At 49.4% G+C, this 14,872-nt stretch overlaps 1 protein-coding gene across 8 annotated transcripts in view; it reads left to right on the top strand.

The window, feature by feature from the left end:
- The window catches only part of LOC137790991 (eukaryotic translation initiation factor 4 gamma 1-like), a 30,590-nt gene that overhangs the window by 7,343 nt on the left and 8,375 nt on the right, over nucleotides 1–14,872 (top strand). For 3 of the 8 annotated variants that reach the window (XM_068585653.1, XM_068585661.1, XM_068585654.1), the window contains exons 6-17: nucleotides 132–152; nucleotides 658–852; nucleotides 1,051–1,153; nucleotides 4,831–4,976; nucleotides 9,343–9,435; nucleotides 9,804–9,888; nucleotides 10,282–11,796; nucleotides 11,900–11,988; nucleotides 12,179–12,359; nucleotides 13,191–13,324; nucleotides 13,438–13,584; nucleotides 14,292–14,726. In XM_068585653.1, coding sequence (XP_068441754.1) covers nucleotides 132–152; nucleotides 658–852; nucleotides 1,051–1,153; nucleotides 4,831–4,976; nucleotides 9,343–9,435; nucleotides 9,804–9,888; nucleotides 10,282–11,796; nucleotides 11,900–11,988; nucleotides 12,179–12,359; nucleotides 13,191–13,324; nucleotides 13,438–13,584; nucleotides 14,292–14,726 — 3,144 coding nt within the window. The remainder of the gene's footprint in view (nucleotides 1–131; nucleotides 153–657; nucleotides 853–1,050; nucleotides 1,154–4,830; nucleotides 4,977–9,342; nucleotides 9,436–9,803; nucleotides 9,889–10,281; nucleotides 11,797–11,899; nucleotides 11,989–12,178; nucleotides 12,360–13,190; nucleotides 13,325–13,437; nucleotides 13,585–14,291; nucleotides 14,727–14,872) is intronic. The other 5 variants (XM_068585660.1, XM_068585659.1, XM_068585657.1 and 2 more) reach the window with 4 other exon arrangements.

Below are 14,872 nucleotides of genomic sequence, written 5' to 3'. Positions count from 1 at the left end.
GCTCTAACTGATTGTGGTGCTCTCTCTCTCTCTCTCTCTCTCTCTCTCTCTCCCTCCCCCATCTCCTCCCCCTCCACCACCTCGTATTGCTCTCATGTGTCTCTGTGTGGCCTGTGTTTGTGCTGCTGAAGGGAAGCTTCAGGTCGCTACAGGTAACTCAATTTCCTCCTTCTTCCCAGTCTCCTCCCTCCGCCATCTTTTTTTTGTGTTTTGCCTCCCACGCCCCCCCTCGCCCTCCCTCCCCCTTACGACTACTTACCGTCTCGAGGAGTGCATATGTGTCCAGTATTTGGCAGCGTTTTTTTTTTTTTTTTGAGCTTCTCCGGCGGGCAGAATGTCAATGAGGCGGCTCTGAATGAACCGCGGCGTTAGCGGCTTTATCTCTCTTGGCGGGCGGCGCCGCTTCCAGTTGGAGTCGAGCCACATAGATTCATGAGCCCCGCTAGTCGCCTCGGTGCAGGAGATACTCGCACGCGGGGCATGAGGGGAGGGGGGGGGGTATTTTAATGTCGGAGGGTTTATAAAGGTAACTAATGATTTCTCTATTTGTCTCTCTCTCGCTGCTTTTGCCCTCCACGTTCTCTTCAACTTCTCGTCCTTCTCGTACTTCGTTTCCTCCTCCATCCACCTCCTCCTCCTCCATCCTCCTCCCCCCAGCCCTACTACACCAACAGGGCCAGCCTGCCGCCTGCCAGCGGGCCCCGGGGCGTCCCTCCCAACAGCGGCCCCCGGCCCGTGACGCCCACCCACGTCTACCAGGCGGGTCCTGGCTCTCAAATGATGATGATCCCCGGGCAGCAGTTGCCGTTCCCCAGCTCGCCGCAGGGGCCCGCTTACTTCATACCTGGCCAGGTAAAGGGAGCACAGAAGGGAGGGGCCAAGTGTTTTTTTTGTTTTTTTCTTTTTCATCTTTGCCCAGCCCTAATTTATAACATCAGGAAGTCATCAACCTTCATCTTTGACTGCGTTTTGAGAGCCGAGTGTTGTGTGGCCTGACTGTCTTTCAATGCTCCCTCCTCCTCTTGTTTCCTCCTCCCTTGTTTCCTCCAGTATCGGTCAGCGACCTACGTGACCACGCCCCAGCAGTACCCGGTCCCGGCCGGCACCCCGGGCTTCTACCAAGGCACCACCCCCGCTGAATATGGTACTTATGGTAAGAGGCTCTACCTGGGGCCTCACCTGAGACACACACACACACACACACACACACACACACACACACACACACACACACACACACGGAGATGCTCTCACAAAGTAGCAGACTGTGTGATAAACAAGGTTTTCTGTGTTACTGTGTTGTTCTGTGTCGGGGCGCCCTCTAGAGGAGGCAGAGTGTCAGTGCATTGTAAAAAAAAAAAAAAAAAGTGAGACCCTGAAAAACAAACTTGCTAATCCCCCCCCCCCCCTCCTACACACACAACGCAGACGCACACAGACAGACACACACAGCAACCAGCAGGCATCCGAACTATGTGAGGTCTTTGTTTAAACTGTTGCTCATCAGCAATAGCCGGCGCTGGCCTGCACACAGGACCCTGAACTGCTCTCACTGTCACGCCCTTTGTGTGCGCTGTGCGACGCGCACGGTGCTTTAAAACCAGCGTTTGCACCTGCGTATGCACGGGCACAAGAATATGAATAAACGCAACTAGAAATGGTTATAAAATCTATTGTTCGCAGACTCAAAATGGCTCATAAATACTGTTTTTTTTAGACGTTAAATCAAAGGGAAGTTCAATGTAACTGGCTGGTATTCCAGTTTGGGCGTGGACATTGAATCTGACTCCAGATCAGTAAAATCCAAACTAAGGTGTCGGTTCTCAACAGGAAGTTGTCATCAAGTGCATTTTAAGTGTGCAGATGTTGGACTTCACCTCTAAACCGTCCTGATATTTTACTGCAGTTTGTTGCGTTGCTGGTTTTCACGCCAATTTCAAAGTATTTGTACATCAATTGTCAAAATGGGCAGTGAACACTTTTCGTTCTGTGCTTCTGACTCGTTGGATGCAAGAACAATGCAAGAAAAAAACTAATGAATCGCTTCAGAAATACTTAACTTAAAGGCTTCATGTGTGTGTCTGTGTTTTATTTGTCTCTCCGACACTTGGTGCTGATTTAGTGGGTCCATGTTGTGTCGTTGTTATCCGGCGTGTGACGGCGCGCTGCTCGGTTAGCTGCTCTGTTAGCTGCTCTGTTAGCTGCTCGCATCGAGATGTTCTGTCACATGGAGCGACGGGACGCCGGCACATGACCCCGAATTACTGTCATGTGACGCAGAGGGAGGGAGAGAGAGATAGAGAGAGAGGGAGGAAGGTAGGTAGGTAGGTAGGGAGAAGGAGAGAGGGAGAGGGAGAAGGAAGGAGAGAGAGAGAGAGAGGGGAGGGAAGAAGGAAGGAAAAGAAAGGGAGGGAGGGAGGGAGACATGTCTTCTCTCGTGGGCCTCACCTCTGGGTCTGTTTCTAGTTCTCTTCAGGTGCCTTCACACTTCTTGCTCATCTGGAAGTGATTCACCTCGTTCCCCCTCTGGCCCTCAAGTGGTGCGGTCCGTTTGACCATTGACTCCTTTTCGAGCAGTCAACTAAAACACACACACACACACACACACACACCGTGCTGACGGAGTAGGGGGGGGGGACTATTTTTAAGACCTCCACCTCCCAAGTGGAGGGATTTGCTCACCTCATGCTGCCACATACATGTGCACACTCACACGCCCGCCGTCTCTGCAGTCGCTTGTCAAACGGCGGTGGAGGGGAAACGAGGCGAATCGGAGCCGCTCTGAATGACACAACTGAATAGTTGTGAGGCAGGAAAGGAAGGGAGAGAGAGAGGGAAGGAGGGAGGGAGGGAGGTTTTTAAAACACACACAAGTGAAAGGCAGCGAGGAATCAGGAAGGTCAGAGGGAGGAGCGACACGGAGGAAGAGGGAGGGCTGAGTTAAAAGTCGTCGTCGTCGGGAGAGGGCACCTGTAGAGAGGACAGGAAGAAGCACGAGAGGGGGTTTGCAGAGAAAACCCCCTCTCCTTCTCCTTTTTTCTTTTTTTTTTCCTCCGCTCCGTCCGCACACAGTTGTGCGTTCAGCAGACGTTCAGACATGGGGAACCGAGGGTCTCGAGAGGAGCCGGACTCTGAGGGTACGTCTCTCGCTCTGCTGCCGTTCTAGTTTCTTTCTGTCACTTCATTCTCCCCCTCTCTTTCCTATCCCCCCGTCCGTTCCCCCCCCCTCCAGCCGGTGTGGTTATTTTGACTATATTTAGTCTGCGCTGCTCCTGGTCAACAATGCAGACTCAGTAATGTGAGTTAGACTGAAATGCATGTGGTGGTGGTGGAGGAGGAGGAAGAGGAGGAAGAGGAGCGAGAGGCCTCTGCAATCTGAGGGTTTTGTCTGTGTTTTATTACCCCAGTAGTCCTGAGGCCGGTTACAAGGTGAAGCCAGCGAGTGGGTGGACGTCTTGTTGACATTATTGACCGTGTCGGATAAAAGAGGGTCTTTGAACTCGTTGGAACTTTTTTTTTTTTTTTTTTACAATTTTTTTTTCTTCCTCTGGCGTGTTGCAGCAGAAACGAGGGACGCCACATTCAACATGAAAGGGGATTTTTTTGGGAGAATGCACAACAGCAAACACACAACCAACAACAGCAAACACACAACCAACAACAGCAAACACGCAAGTCAATCACTGGCGTCATGAGGGTTGCAGCGTTCAGGCGTCTGGAGATGTTTTACTTTAGTGCAGCGCGGTTTGAAAACGTCAATAAGAGAAGAACTTGTGGTGGAAATGAAACACGTGGGAGTTATTAATTGAGAAAATATTGAATTAGCTGATATTTGATTCCGGTCAGCTGTTACTGAGACTGCATGAAAACAAGCGCAAACCCAGAAAATATTCATTGGTTTTCAGGCAAAAATTATGTTGTATTATTATATTTGGGCTTTTAACTGTTGGATTATATTGAGCAATCACAATATTATCAACTTGGACTCTGAACGTTGTGATGCGACGCGAAGCGTTGTTTATTTGCACCATGGTGCAAGTTTAATGAAGCAAAACTTAAAAAAAGTCAACCTGTGTGTTTGTGTTTGCGCTCATGGAAGGACGTGTGGTCGGGTATTAAAAATCACTTCACAAAGTATAAAAGTAAAGATCATACTAGGTCCCACTATACGATATCATCGCGATACTTAAGCACCCAGTACGATATTATCACGATACCGCGATGTATTGTGATTTATTACCTTTTTTTCCAACTGCGAATTGTCCCCAAAGGAAAACTTTGTCATCAAAAAATAAATTGATTTCAATATTCTAGGACCAAGAAGTTTTAGTATTGATTAAGTAAAAGATCAATACTTGGCTTCCTTGTATCGATACAATATCGCCACGCAAATATATCGCGATATTATTCTCCATCATACTGGCACGGCCTGTGGTATTTATTGAATTACACAATAGTTAAATCATCAGTGTATGTCCTTTTGAAAAGTTAGAGACTGAGATTGAGAAGTTGTGACACAAACACTGAAAGGCTTCTGCGATACAGATCTAAAACTTACATTTTTGTGTGTTCTCGTAGATTTTAAGACTTTTTTTCTGGACTATTTGACAGCTTGCTTTTCTAAAAGTGCACTTATCTCACGCCGTGGACACAAACCTGCAGCAAATCATCACAAAATGAAACCTTCACGTTAGCATTAGCGGTGTGAAGCGTTAGCGTAAGCGCTAGCTATGTGCTGTCAAGCGTGACTGTGTGTGTCAAGTTCTGGCTATAGGATTAAGCGCGTGTGTGTGTGTGTGTGTGTTAACGTTCTCGCCGTCTGATCCACAGCAGGGGCCTACTACCCCGCCCAGCCTCAGTTCACCCCCGCGGTGCAGGCGGCGCCCGTCATCATGAACCCGGCCCCCCAGCAGCAGCAGCCGCAGCCGCCGCCGCAGCCTCCTCAACACATCGCCACCAAGCGGGAACGGAAACAGGTACGACCGCTACACCCTGCCACGTGCTGAAGAACCTATGTGAGAAGGCCTTTTTGAGAATGACTGGCTCCAGATGAGCCTTTTTTTATCTATATTTATTGTTAAACGTGGTGGAAACGTTTCGTTATCGGCCTGTTTGGACCAGAGCTGGTGAAGAGTGAAGGTCGGTGCTTTTAAACACACGATATCTGTGGTTTCTAGAGACGGTAGACGCCTCAGTGACACGACAGACCAGACAAATCAACAAATCATGTGTTTGGTTCTCCAATGATTGGTCAATGGTTTTTTTTGTCACTTACATTTGTATTAATTTAGACATGTTAACCAAAAATATTTACAAAAATGGGGTTTGTCAGACAATAATAAAGTTTAATATATATATATATATATGTGTGTATATATATATATATATTATATTATTATATATATATATATATATATTATATATATTTATATATATATATATTATATATATATATTTATTACATATATTTTAATACAATAATATATATATATATATATATATATATATTTATATAAATATTTATTACATATATATATATATATATATATATATTATTTAAAAAAAAAAAAATATATATATATATATATATATATATATTATTTAAAAAAATATATATATATATTATTTAAATATATATTTTAATATATGTGTGTGTTTCATCCCAGCTATGTTCTGTGTTTGGTGAACGATGCGTTCAGGTACACACGGGAATCACGCTGAACTGTAAACTTTGGCTCTTCTGGATATCTGACTTGTGCTCACGTTTGAGTCAAAACAAAAAGAGAACTTTATTCACACCTGAAAATATGACATTATCCGTTATGAAACTGGTCTAAATGTTGTCGTCCTGCTTTACAGCACAAACACAAAACGGCTGCTTGTGTTCTTGGTCAGTTCCTCTTACTCTTAAGTGAAATATATTCAGAGTTTCCACCTGGGGAACAAGGAGCTAGAGGAGCGAATGAAAGTCTTTCTTTAAACGCTCAGTGTCATCAAGGTGAGTTAACTGGTCTTCCAGATGCACAGCGTGATAGCGTGGCTCCAGAGCCTTCGTTCACTCTGCTCTTCAAGCGGTTTACATGCGTACAGAAATGATTTAGACGACTCTAATCATCACGGTCGTTAGCCTGAGGCGTGTCGGATTATATTAATCTCTTAGTCTGGAAGCTCTCGGTTCGTGTCGATGTAACACGTCGAGTCCGGACAAAGCAGGTGGTGAAAATAAAAACGTTATGAGCAACGCTGAAAGGTAAACAGCCTGCAGCCGGGATGCGGGGCCGGCATGTAGAGAGCACAGAGACCTGTCAATCACCTTGTAGCCCCGCCCCTAAAGCGACCCGTTTGCCTCTAACAGACCATAATGTACTAAATGAACATCACGCTGTATAGAAGAAGACTTGAAACTAGAGATTGAGACATAAACTCATGTTTACAATGTTTACTGAGGGAACACATCAAGAGAGAAGTAGAGTCACTTATATAGACTTCTATACAACCAGAGGAGTCGCCCCCTGGTGGTCAGGAGAGAGAATGCAGCTTCAACACATGAAGCATAGACTTCTATACAACCAGAGGAGTGGACTGAGAGAAATATACACTCCGACTTGGGAACTTTACCCATAAATTGAGGCTTCACTCGGCCTTCGAGTCGTTCCGCTGTGGCCGTTTCGAACTGAACTTTTTTTCTGTGTTTTATATAACGACTCTCCGCCTGCGACACGAACAAATAATACAGTTTTCGTTTCTCTGTAGCAACTCGCTGACCCGTTGATTGCGTCGTCATATTCAAAGTCTGTAAGTTCAGTTCGATGGACACAGATAGCGGTGAACTAAGCGAAGCCGCTGTGTGACGTTTCCCTCCTCCTTCCTCTCCTACAGTGTGTCTAGTGTTTCCTCTGCTCTCTAAGATGGCTTTCCTGGTATGTGGTAGCTCGCTGTGAACTGCAGCCCCAGATGGTGCCTCTCATGTAGTCCTCTTTTTACATTTTAACACTTTGTGATGCTGCTTGCATTTGAAAAATATTTATATTTATATTTGGACGTTTACAGATTCCCCAGAGACTCTTTCTCCAGCTAGAAATATACATTTTCTGCCTCCTGCATTGTTTTAAGTGCAACTTTTTTCAGTCTGCAGCCAGATTTTTTAAATTTTTTTACAGTGTAATCATCCGTGCATGAATCTTCTCTGTCGATGCCACACGAGAGACGCAGAGTCAACACGTTTATTTGCGTGGGTTTTCCCGTTTTATTATCTCCGCGTGTCTTGAGATTACTTCCAGCTAGCGCTTAGCTCTTAGCACGCGGGGGTTGTGGTGATGAAGATAAGATGATAAAATCTTTTTTTGTATTCGTCCCTTACAGCAGGGACCTTCGGGCCGAAGCTTTATCCTGATGTTTTACTTGTTTTTACTTCACGCCGTCTGGTATTTCTTGTCGCTTATCAGCATCGTGTGTGTGTGTGTGTGTGTGTGTGTGTGTGTGTGTGTGTGTGTGTGTGTGTGTGTGTGTGTGTGTGTGTGTGTGTGTGTGTGTGTGTGTGTGTGTGTGTGTGTGTGTGTGTGTCGTGGACTTTGGGCTCGTTTAAAGCATTCGTGTGTGTAGTAGGTAGAGATTTGGTCTTTTTTTTTTTAAACAAGAGGCCTTAGTGTGTGAGGGCTTTGTGTGAGTGTGGATATTTTTGTGCTTGTGTAGCTTGTTGAACAGTCTTGGACGGACATGTTTCTGCACCTTTTTTCTCAGTTCCTGGTTGTATGCAAAAAGTTGTAGCTTTTTTCCTTCTGCTTGTGTGTCAACGAGAAAAAACCAGAGGGGAGAGAGAGAGGGGTGGGGGTGAAGGACATGTCAGCACATAGCTCAGCTCCACGTGGCCACCGGTCTCCTCCCCCCTTTCTGAGCCGGAAGGGCTAACCAACTAGCCTTCCTCTGCTGCTGTGGCACCCCCCTTTCCTCCCTCCTCCCTCCTTCTCTCCCTCCTGCTCTCGTTTCCTCTGTCCTCAAAAGGGGCGAACCCAAAAGAAGTGACTCGAGTGTGCAGAACGACAGAGTAAAAAAAAAGGGGGGGAGTTTCTCCTGCTAGCTGCAGCTCATTTGATAACTATTACTTCTTTTTCCTCCCCCCCTCCTCTTCCTCCTCTTCCTCCCACACTACTCGGCCCCTCCTTCGCACTCCGGCCCCTTTTTTTAACTGTCTGTTGGTCTCAGTGGGAGGGTTTTGCACATTCCAATACCATAGCTTTACAAGGCCAGTCGCTTTATCCTCTTTTTCTCTCTCTCTCTCCCCCTCCCTGATCTGTTCAGCGTATGAGAAGAGTTGTCGGTTTGCTAGCTAGCTTTTCTGACAGGCGAGGCCCTGCAGTGCTGCGAGCTCTCTTTATCACGAGCCTTGGATGTGTGCGAGTTGAGAGAGGAGGGGGGAAACTTTCACGGCTCTGTGGGGTTGTTGTGTGTTTTTTTTTTTTTTTTTGTGTCCGAGTCAGCTGGAACGGCTGCTCCGGCCCCCCCGCGATGAGAGAGGCCCGCGAGGGTTTCTGAGAGCGAGAGAGTTGAACCGGGGGGGTTGGAAAGGAGAAGAAAAAGGAGGAAAAAGGTCAGTGGCGACAAGCAAATATTGTCCCAAAAAAAAGTAGGCCGGACGCAGTTTGATCCTCGTCCACGGGACTTTTCTTCTGCGTTAGCGTCGGGCAGCGCTGTGACTCATACCAGTTGCATGACAGCTCTGACCACCGGTGGCAAGTATGTAGAGAGAGAGAGAGAGAGAGAAAGAGAGAGAGTGGTGAAAAAGAGAGCTGGATAGGGGGAAAAGAGCTTGTTTGGTAGCGTATGGGCACTCCTTGTGAGCGAGCGATCTGATCTTTGTGCTTTTACCTTCACGGGAGTCGACTGTGGGATTTGTTTGACAGTTCAGCCTTTTTATTTATTTATTTTTCTCGCCGTGCGACTTAACCGGCCGACGCACATCCAGCCGGGAAGCGGAGGAATTTGCACGGGCGGTTGGTGTGTTTTCTTGTTTGTTTTTTTGGTGTGTGTGTTTTCGCCTCGGTGTTCACAATGCGAGAAATGCAGCTTTTCATTGAATCGGAGGCAGCTATAGCGGGTGGAGGAGGTGGTGGGGGGAGGCACAGCAGAATAGGGCTGACGACTGTCGGCGTTGCATCATGGGAAGGCCTGCTTCGCCGATCCTGCCCTCCTCGTTCTGAAAAAAAAAACTTTTTTTTAGGGGCGTTTATGGGACGGGAGGTTTCTCGAGTGCTTATCGTCGCGTACAGAGTCATCTCTTCTGTCCTTGTTGTACCGTTAATCGCTGACGCCGGATCTCTCTCTCTCTCTCTCTCTCCTCCACAGATCAGAATAAGAGACCCAAACCAAGGAGGTCGGGACATCACAGAGGAGATTATGTCCGGGGGCCGCAGCGGCTCGACCCCAACCCCACCACAGGTGAGCCGACGGGACAATTTAAATGCATTTTTTTAGAGTTTTTTTATTTACAGTAAACACAACTGACTGCCACATGCTTCGACTCAGATGTCAGCTTAGTCCACTGCAAGTGTTAGTAACAGGAATGGACTTGCCTGCGTCGTCCATATGTTCCTACTTTAAGGGGAATGCCGGCGATGGCCGTGACGCTGACATGTGTTACACTACAAGCTGTCAGAGCACTTTGTTACGTTCTGAAGTCTGGTTTATGCATCCAGCGAGGGTTTCACGTGGAACTATTTCCCTTTGGTCAAACAGGAAAAATGAGTTTTCCTCACCACGACGGTCATACTTTACTTTCTTGCGTGTGTGTGTGTGTGTTCCAACAGACAGCCATATCAGAAAGCACAGCGGCGGTTCAGTCCAACGGTGAGAGCGTCACAGCTGCTGTCACGCCGACACCGGTCAGACCAGGTGAGTGCCACGTGCGCCGACACGGTCGCACAAAATAGTACAGCGCGACTACAGCTTTACAGTCAATATTTATTTTGGGTTGGAGGTTGCTTGAAGAAAAAAAAATGAAGATAAGGGGAATTTGTTGTCTGAAAAGAAGCTGCAGAGATTTAGATTTAATTTAGTATTTCCTTACTTCTTTGGAAGGTCACAAGTCGAATCTTACAAGCTCTCGTGGACATTAACGTGACATTTTAAACTTTAAACAACGCCTTTTATACCCAACGTGAGGCTAGTTTGACCTTCTTCCTGCTCTTAACAGATGATATGCATAATCAATGTTTGAAGCGACAGTGGCGTTGGATGTTTGGACGTCTCTAAAGTCTCCGTGCACATTTTCTTCTGACCCTCCAGATGACAGAGGGAAACCGACGCCCCCTCCTCCGTCAAAGACCCCTGAGCTCGCGAAGGGCGGCCCCGCCCCGGCGGAGGCGCCCTCCTCCGAGTCGAACACTAAGCGCCCGGCGTCGCCTCTTCCGTCAGAAGCGAAGGACGTCTCCCTCGACACTACTACGACCGCTCCCTCCCCTGCGCCCAGCGCCGCCGCCGCCGCTCCCGCTCCCGTCGCAGACGTGATGGACGCCCCCAGGAAAGCCTCGCCGCCGCCGCCCACGCAGTCGGCGCCCGAGGTGCCCGCCTACCCGGCGCCCCTCCCCGACCCGGTCCGCAACTCTGCCGCGCAAAGCAGAACGGACAAGAAGGCCGCGGAGGCGAAGAAGAGCGAGGAGAAGGAGGTAAAAAAAGAGGAGGCCGCCGCCTCTTCGACCCTCCCTCCGCCCTCCGCCACTAACGGCGTCGCGGAGCCGGAGAGGCCGTCGGCCCCGGTGCCGCCGTGTCACCCGGAGGCCCCTCTGGAGTCTCCCATCGCGCAGCCGGAGGAGCTCCGCCTCCCCAACGGGCTGCCGCTGCCGGCCCCTCGAGACCCCGAGGTGCCCGCCGCCGCCGGCTCCGGCTCGACGGAGCGCGACGACAGCCCCATCGCCGAGCCGGACGTCGCCGAGGAGCCCGTCACGCAAACCTCCACGCCCGTCGCTCGAGCTACACCTAAAGCCGCCGCCCATGCGGCGCCTATGCACGTCCATCCAGCGGCACCTAAAGCTGCCGCTCATGCGGCGGCTACAGCTGTCACTCAAGTGGCATCTAAAGCCAAGACTCAAGCGGCGCCGATGACCGTCACTCATGCGGCGCCTGCAGCTCCTACGGCCGCCACTCAAGCGGCACCTACGCCTGTCACTCAAGCGGCACCTACGCCTGTCACTCTGGCGGCGCCCACGCCTGTCACTCTGGCGGCGCCTACGCCTGTCACTCTGGCGGCGCCTACGCCTGTCACTCTGGCGGCACCTACGCCTGTCACTCTGGCGGCACCTACGCCTGTCACTCTGGCGGCACCTACGCCTGTCACTCTGGCGGCACCTACGCCTGTCACTCTGGCGGCACCTAAAGCCGCCACCCAGGCGGCACCGACGGCCGCCACTGAAGCGGCACCTGCGCCCGTCACTCGTGCGGCGCCTACACCTTCGCCCGTCGTGGAAGCTGCGCCCGCCCCCGTTGTGGAACAGCCGGCTGCGCCCGCCGTCCTGGAGGCGCCCGAGGAGGTGGAGGCGGTGGCCGCTCCGCCCGAGGTTCGAGACGCGACTCCCGCGGTCGCCCTGGACATCAGAGAAGACACCCCAGTGCCCTTCTCTTCCGCGGCGGTGACCTCGGAAGAGAAGCCGTCTCCCACAGAGACTGTTTCCACAGCCGAGGAAGAGGAGGAGGAGGAGGAGGCGCCGGCGGTGCCTGCCTCACCCTCTCCCACAGCGGAGGAGAGGGAGGACACCCCTCCCCCACAGGCCGTCACACCTGCCCTCGTAGAATCTACTATGCAAGGTCAGTTTCTTACGACGAGCTAAAAGATCATCTCTGGAAACTCCTCTTCCAGATACGTTCGTCTTAACCTGATGCTCATCGCGGTCGTCTTCCTTTCATTCAGCTGCCGTGTCCGTGCCAAAGAAAAAGAGGAAGATGAAGGATCTGAACAAAAAGGAGGCAGTTGGAGACCTCCTAGATGCATTTAAAGAGGTGTGTATGTGTGCTGTGGTGCCTTTATTAATTCATGTCCATGCTTTTTAACCTTCTTTTTAATGAACTTAAAGTTGTTCTAATACACAGATTTAAGCCTCACCTCTGTGTATAATTCAAATCAAAGCCCTAGACGTCATAGTCCAGTGAGAGAAGAAGTTTAAACCACCTTCTCTCTCTCCCGTCTTAGAACCAGGAGGAAGTGGCGGCTCCGCCCGAGCCGGCGCCGGCCCCAGAGACCACGCCCGCCGCCGCCGCCCCTGCCCCAGAGGACCCCGACATGACCTGGGAGGACAAAGAGGACAAGGAGGGCAAGCTGGACGCCGAGAACGTTCAGCCCAACGCCGACAAGAAGTACCAGTACAAAGAAGGTGGGCGTCTGGACCTTGACACCTGGTCGGGTCTTATCTCGCTCGAATGTGTCAGTCGAAAGCTCGTCGAGTGTTTGCTTTTGTTGAAAAACCCCCAGAGGGAGCGGCCTTTCACGCGATTGTGCGTCTGTCCTGTTCAGAGGAAAACGATACTTACGTGACGGCAGTGAATAATCATTAGACACGCACCACACACACAGGGAAGATTGAACAAAGATAAAGTTGTAGATTAGCGTTGTAGGTCAAGGCCTCCCCACAGCGTCGCTCCATTTGATGTACAAATACACACAAAAAACTAGTAAACCGAACATCTGCCTTCAAAATCAAAGCACACGAGAATAAATCATTTTTAATAAAAGTTGCGTAACAAAATGCACAAAAGCCTCATTTCAATGCACCCAAGAAGGATTTAATCTAAAAAAAACTCAACACACACATATACTGGACTCCACATGAATGTATTGATTACTTTATTTACCAGCCGAGATGCCACCTTGTGGACATTATGAGGCATGGCAGTTTGAATGCCTCAAGCTGTAGCTTCTCAACTTTTTTTCGAGTTATACCCCCTAATAATGTAATAATAGATGCATAAAGATGTGGTCCACAGCGCTGTGTCTGATTCAATATAGAATATATCAAATTCACTCTGTGCACACACTTGTATTCGATTGAATTTGTGTTTTTGAACGGATGCTATTTTTAAAGACACATTCTTTTAACTCTCACGTACCTCGTGGAGGGCACTGCCGGGAGGAGAAACGCAATGTTTATTTTTCGATTTTAAAAGAACAATCTGCTCACTTTCTTTCTGCTTCTTTTGTCTTTCAGAACAATGGAAGCCGATCAGCCCGGAGGACAAGAAGCACTACGACAGGGAGTTCCTCCTGGGCTTCCAGTACAGCTCCGCCAGCATGAACAAGCCCGAGGGGCTGCCCGCCATCAGCGACGTCGTCCTGGACAAGGTGCTTAAAAACGTTTTTCACATTTACCCGGAAGCTCTGGTGGGAAGACATCAACATAACGACGGCGTCGCATCGACCAGATTATCTGAATGAAGTTTTTCTTGTCTTTTCAGGCGAATAAGACCCCTCTCCGTCAAATGGACGTCAGTCGTCTACAAGCGATGAGCTCCGGACCCGACTTCACGCCGTCCTTCGCCAACCTCGGCAGGCCTGGGATGGGAGGTGGTGGAGGAGGTGGAGGCAGTGGCAGCAGAGGACCGGTATGTTTTGAACATTTTCTCAACGTGATCCAGGAGCAGGGTTCTTTACGGTCATGGAAAACCTGGAGATTTTATAAAATGGTTAATTTCAGGCCTAGAAAGGTGCTTGTAAATTAAATAAAATTCCCAAAAGTGTAGTAAAAGTCAATTAAATGTGTAAATATTTTCTTTTTAATGATTACACACAGATGTCACTACATGGTGGGTCACTGAAATTTGGTTTAAAGTCACTGAAATTTGGTTTAAAGTCATGGGAGTTTGGTTTTAACTCGAGGAAAGTTGGTTTTAACTTGTGGAAAGTTGGTTTTAACTCGAGGAAAGTTGGCTTTAACTCGAGGAAAGTTGGTTTTAACTCGAGGAAAGTTGGTTTTAACTCGAGGAAAGTTAGTTTTAACTCGAGGAAAGTTGGTTTTAACTCGAGGAAAGTTGGTTTTAACTCGAGGAAAGTTGGTTTTAACTCGAGGAAAGTTGGTTTTAACTCGAGGAAAGTTGGTTTTAACTCGAGGAAAGTTGGTTTTAACTCGAGGAAAGTTGGTTTTAACTCGAGGAAAGTTGGTTTTAACTCGAGGAAAGTTGGTTTTAACTCGAGGAAAGTTGGTTTTAACTCGTGGAAATCCATTGGTCAGAATGTGTGTGTGAACCCTCAGGGAGCCTCAGCGCTCGACAGCTCACGGTGTCTCTTTTGTCTCCTTCGTCTCGGCCTGCAGCCCCCGGGCATGGGCAGGGACCGGGAAAGGGACATGGGCATCGGCGGCCCGCGCCGCTCCCAGCAGATGCCGCGCAAGGAGGTGCGCAAGTTCACCACCACCATGTCGCTCGGCGAGGACGTGCAGCTGAACAAGGCGGAGAAGGCGTGGAAGCCCTCGGCGAAGAAGGCGGCGGCCTCCGCCCGCGGCCGCGGGTCCGACGAGCCCGAGGACGCCGACTCGGAGGCCAAGACCCAGGAGCTGTTCAGGCGGGTCCGCAGCATCCTCAACAAGCTGACGCCGCAGAAGTTCCAGCAGCTCATGAAGCAGGTGACGGAGCTGACCATCGACACCGAGGAGAGGCTGAAGGGAGTCATCGACCTCACCTTCGAGAAGGCCATCTCCGAGCCGGACTTCTCGGTGGCGTACGCCAACATGTGCCGCTGCCTTATGGGGGTGAGTGGTTGTATAGAAGTAGAAGTCTATGCTTCATGTCTTAAAGCTGCATTCTCTCTGCTGACCACCAGGGGTAGACTCCTCTGGTTGTATAGAAGTCTATGCTTCATGTGTTAAAGCTGCATTCTCTCTCCTGAGCACCAGGG

The sequence above is a fragment of the Clinocottus analis genome, unplaced genomic scaffold (genome assembly GCF_023055335.1).
Source record: "Clinocottus analis isolate CAN_PGR_092001 unplaced genomic scaffold, fCliAna1.0.p SCAF_2, whole genome shotgun sequence".
Classification (NCBI taxonomy): Eukaryota; Metazoa; Chordata; class Actinopteri; order Perciformes; family Cottidae; genus Clinocottus; species Clinocottus analis.
The sequence above is the reverse complement of the archived record's forward strand: the minus strand, read 5'-3'. Positions and strand labels throughout refer to the sequence as shown.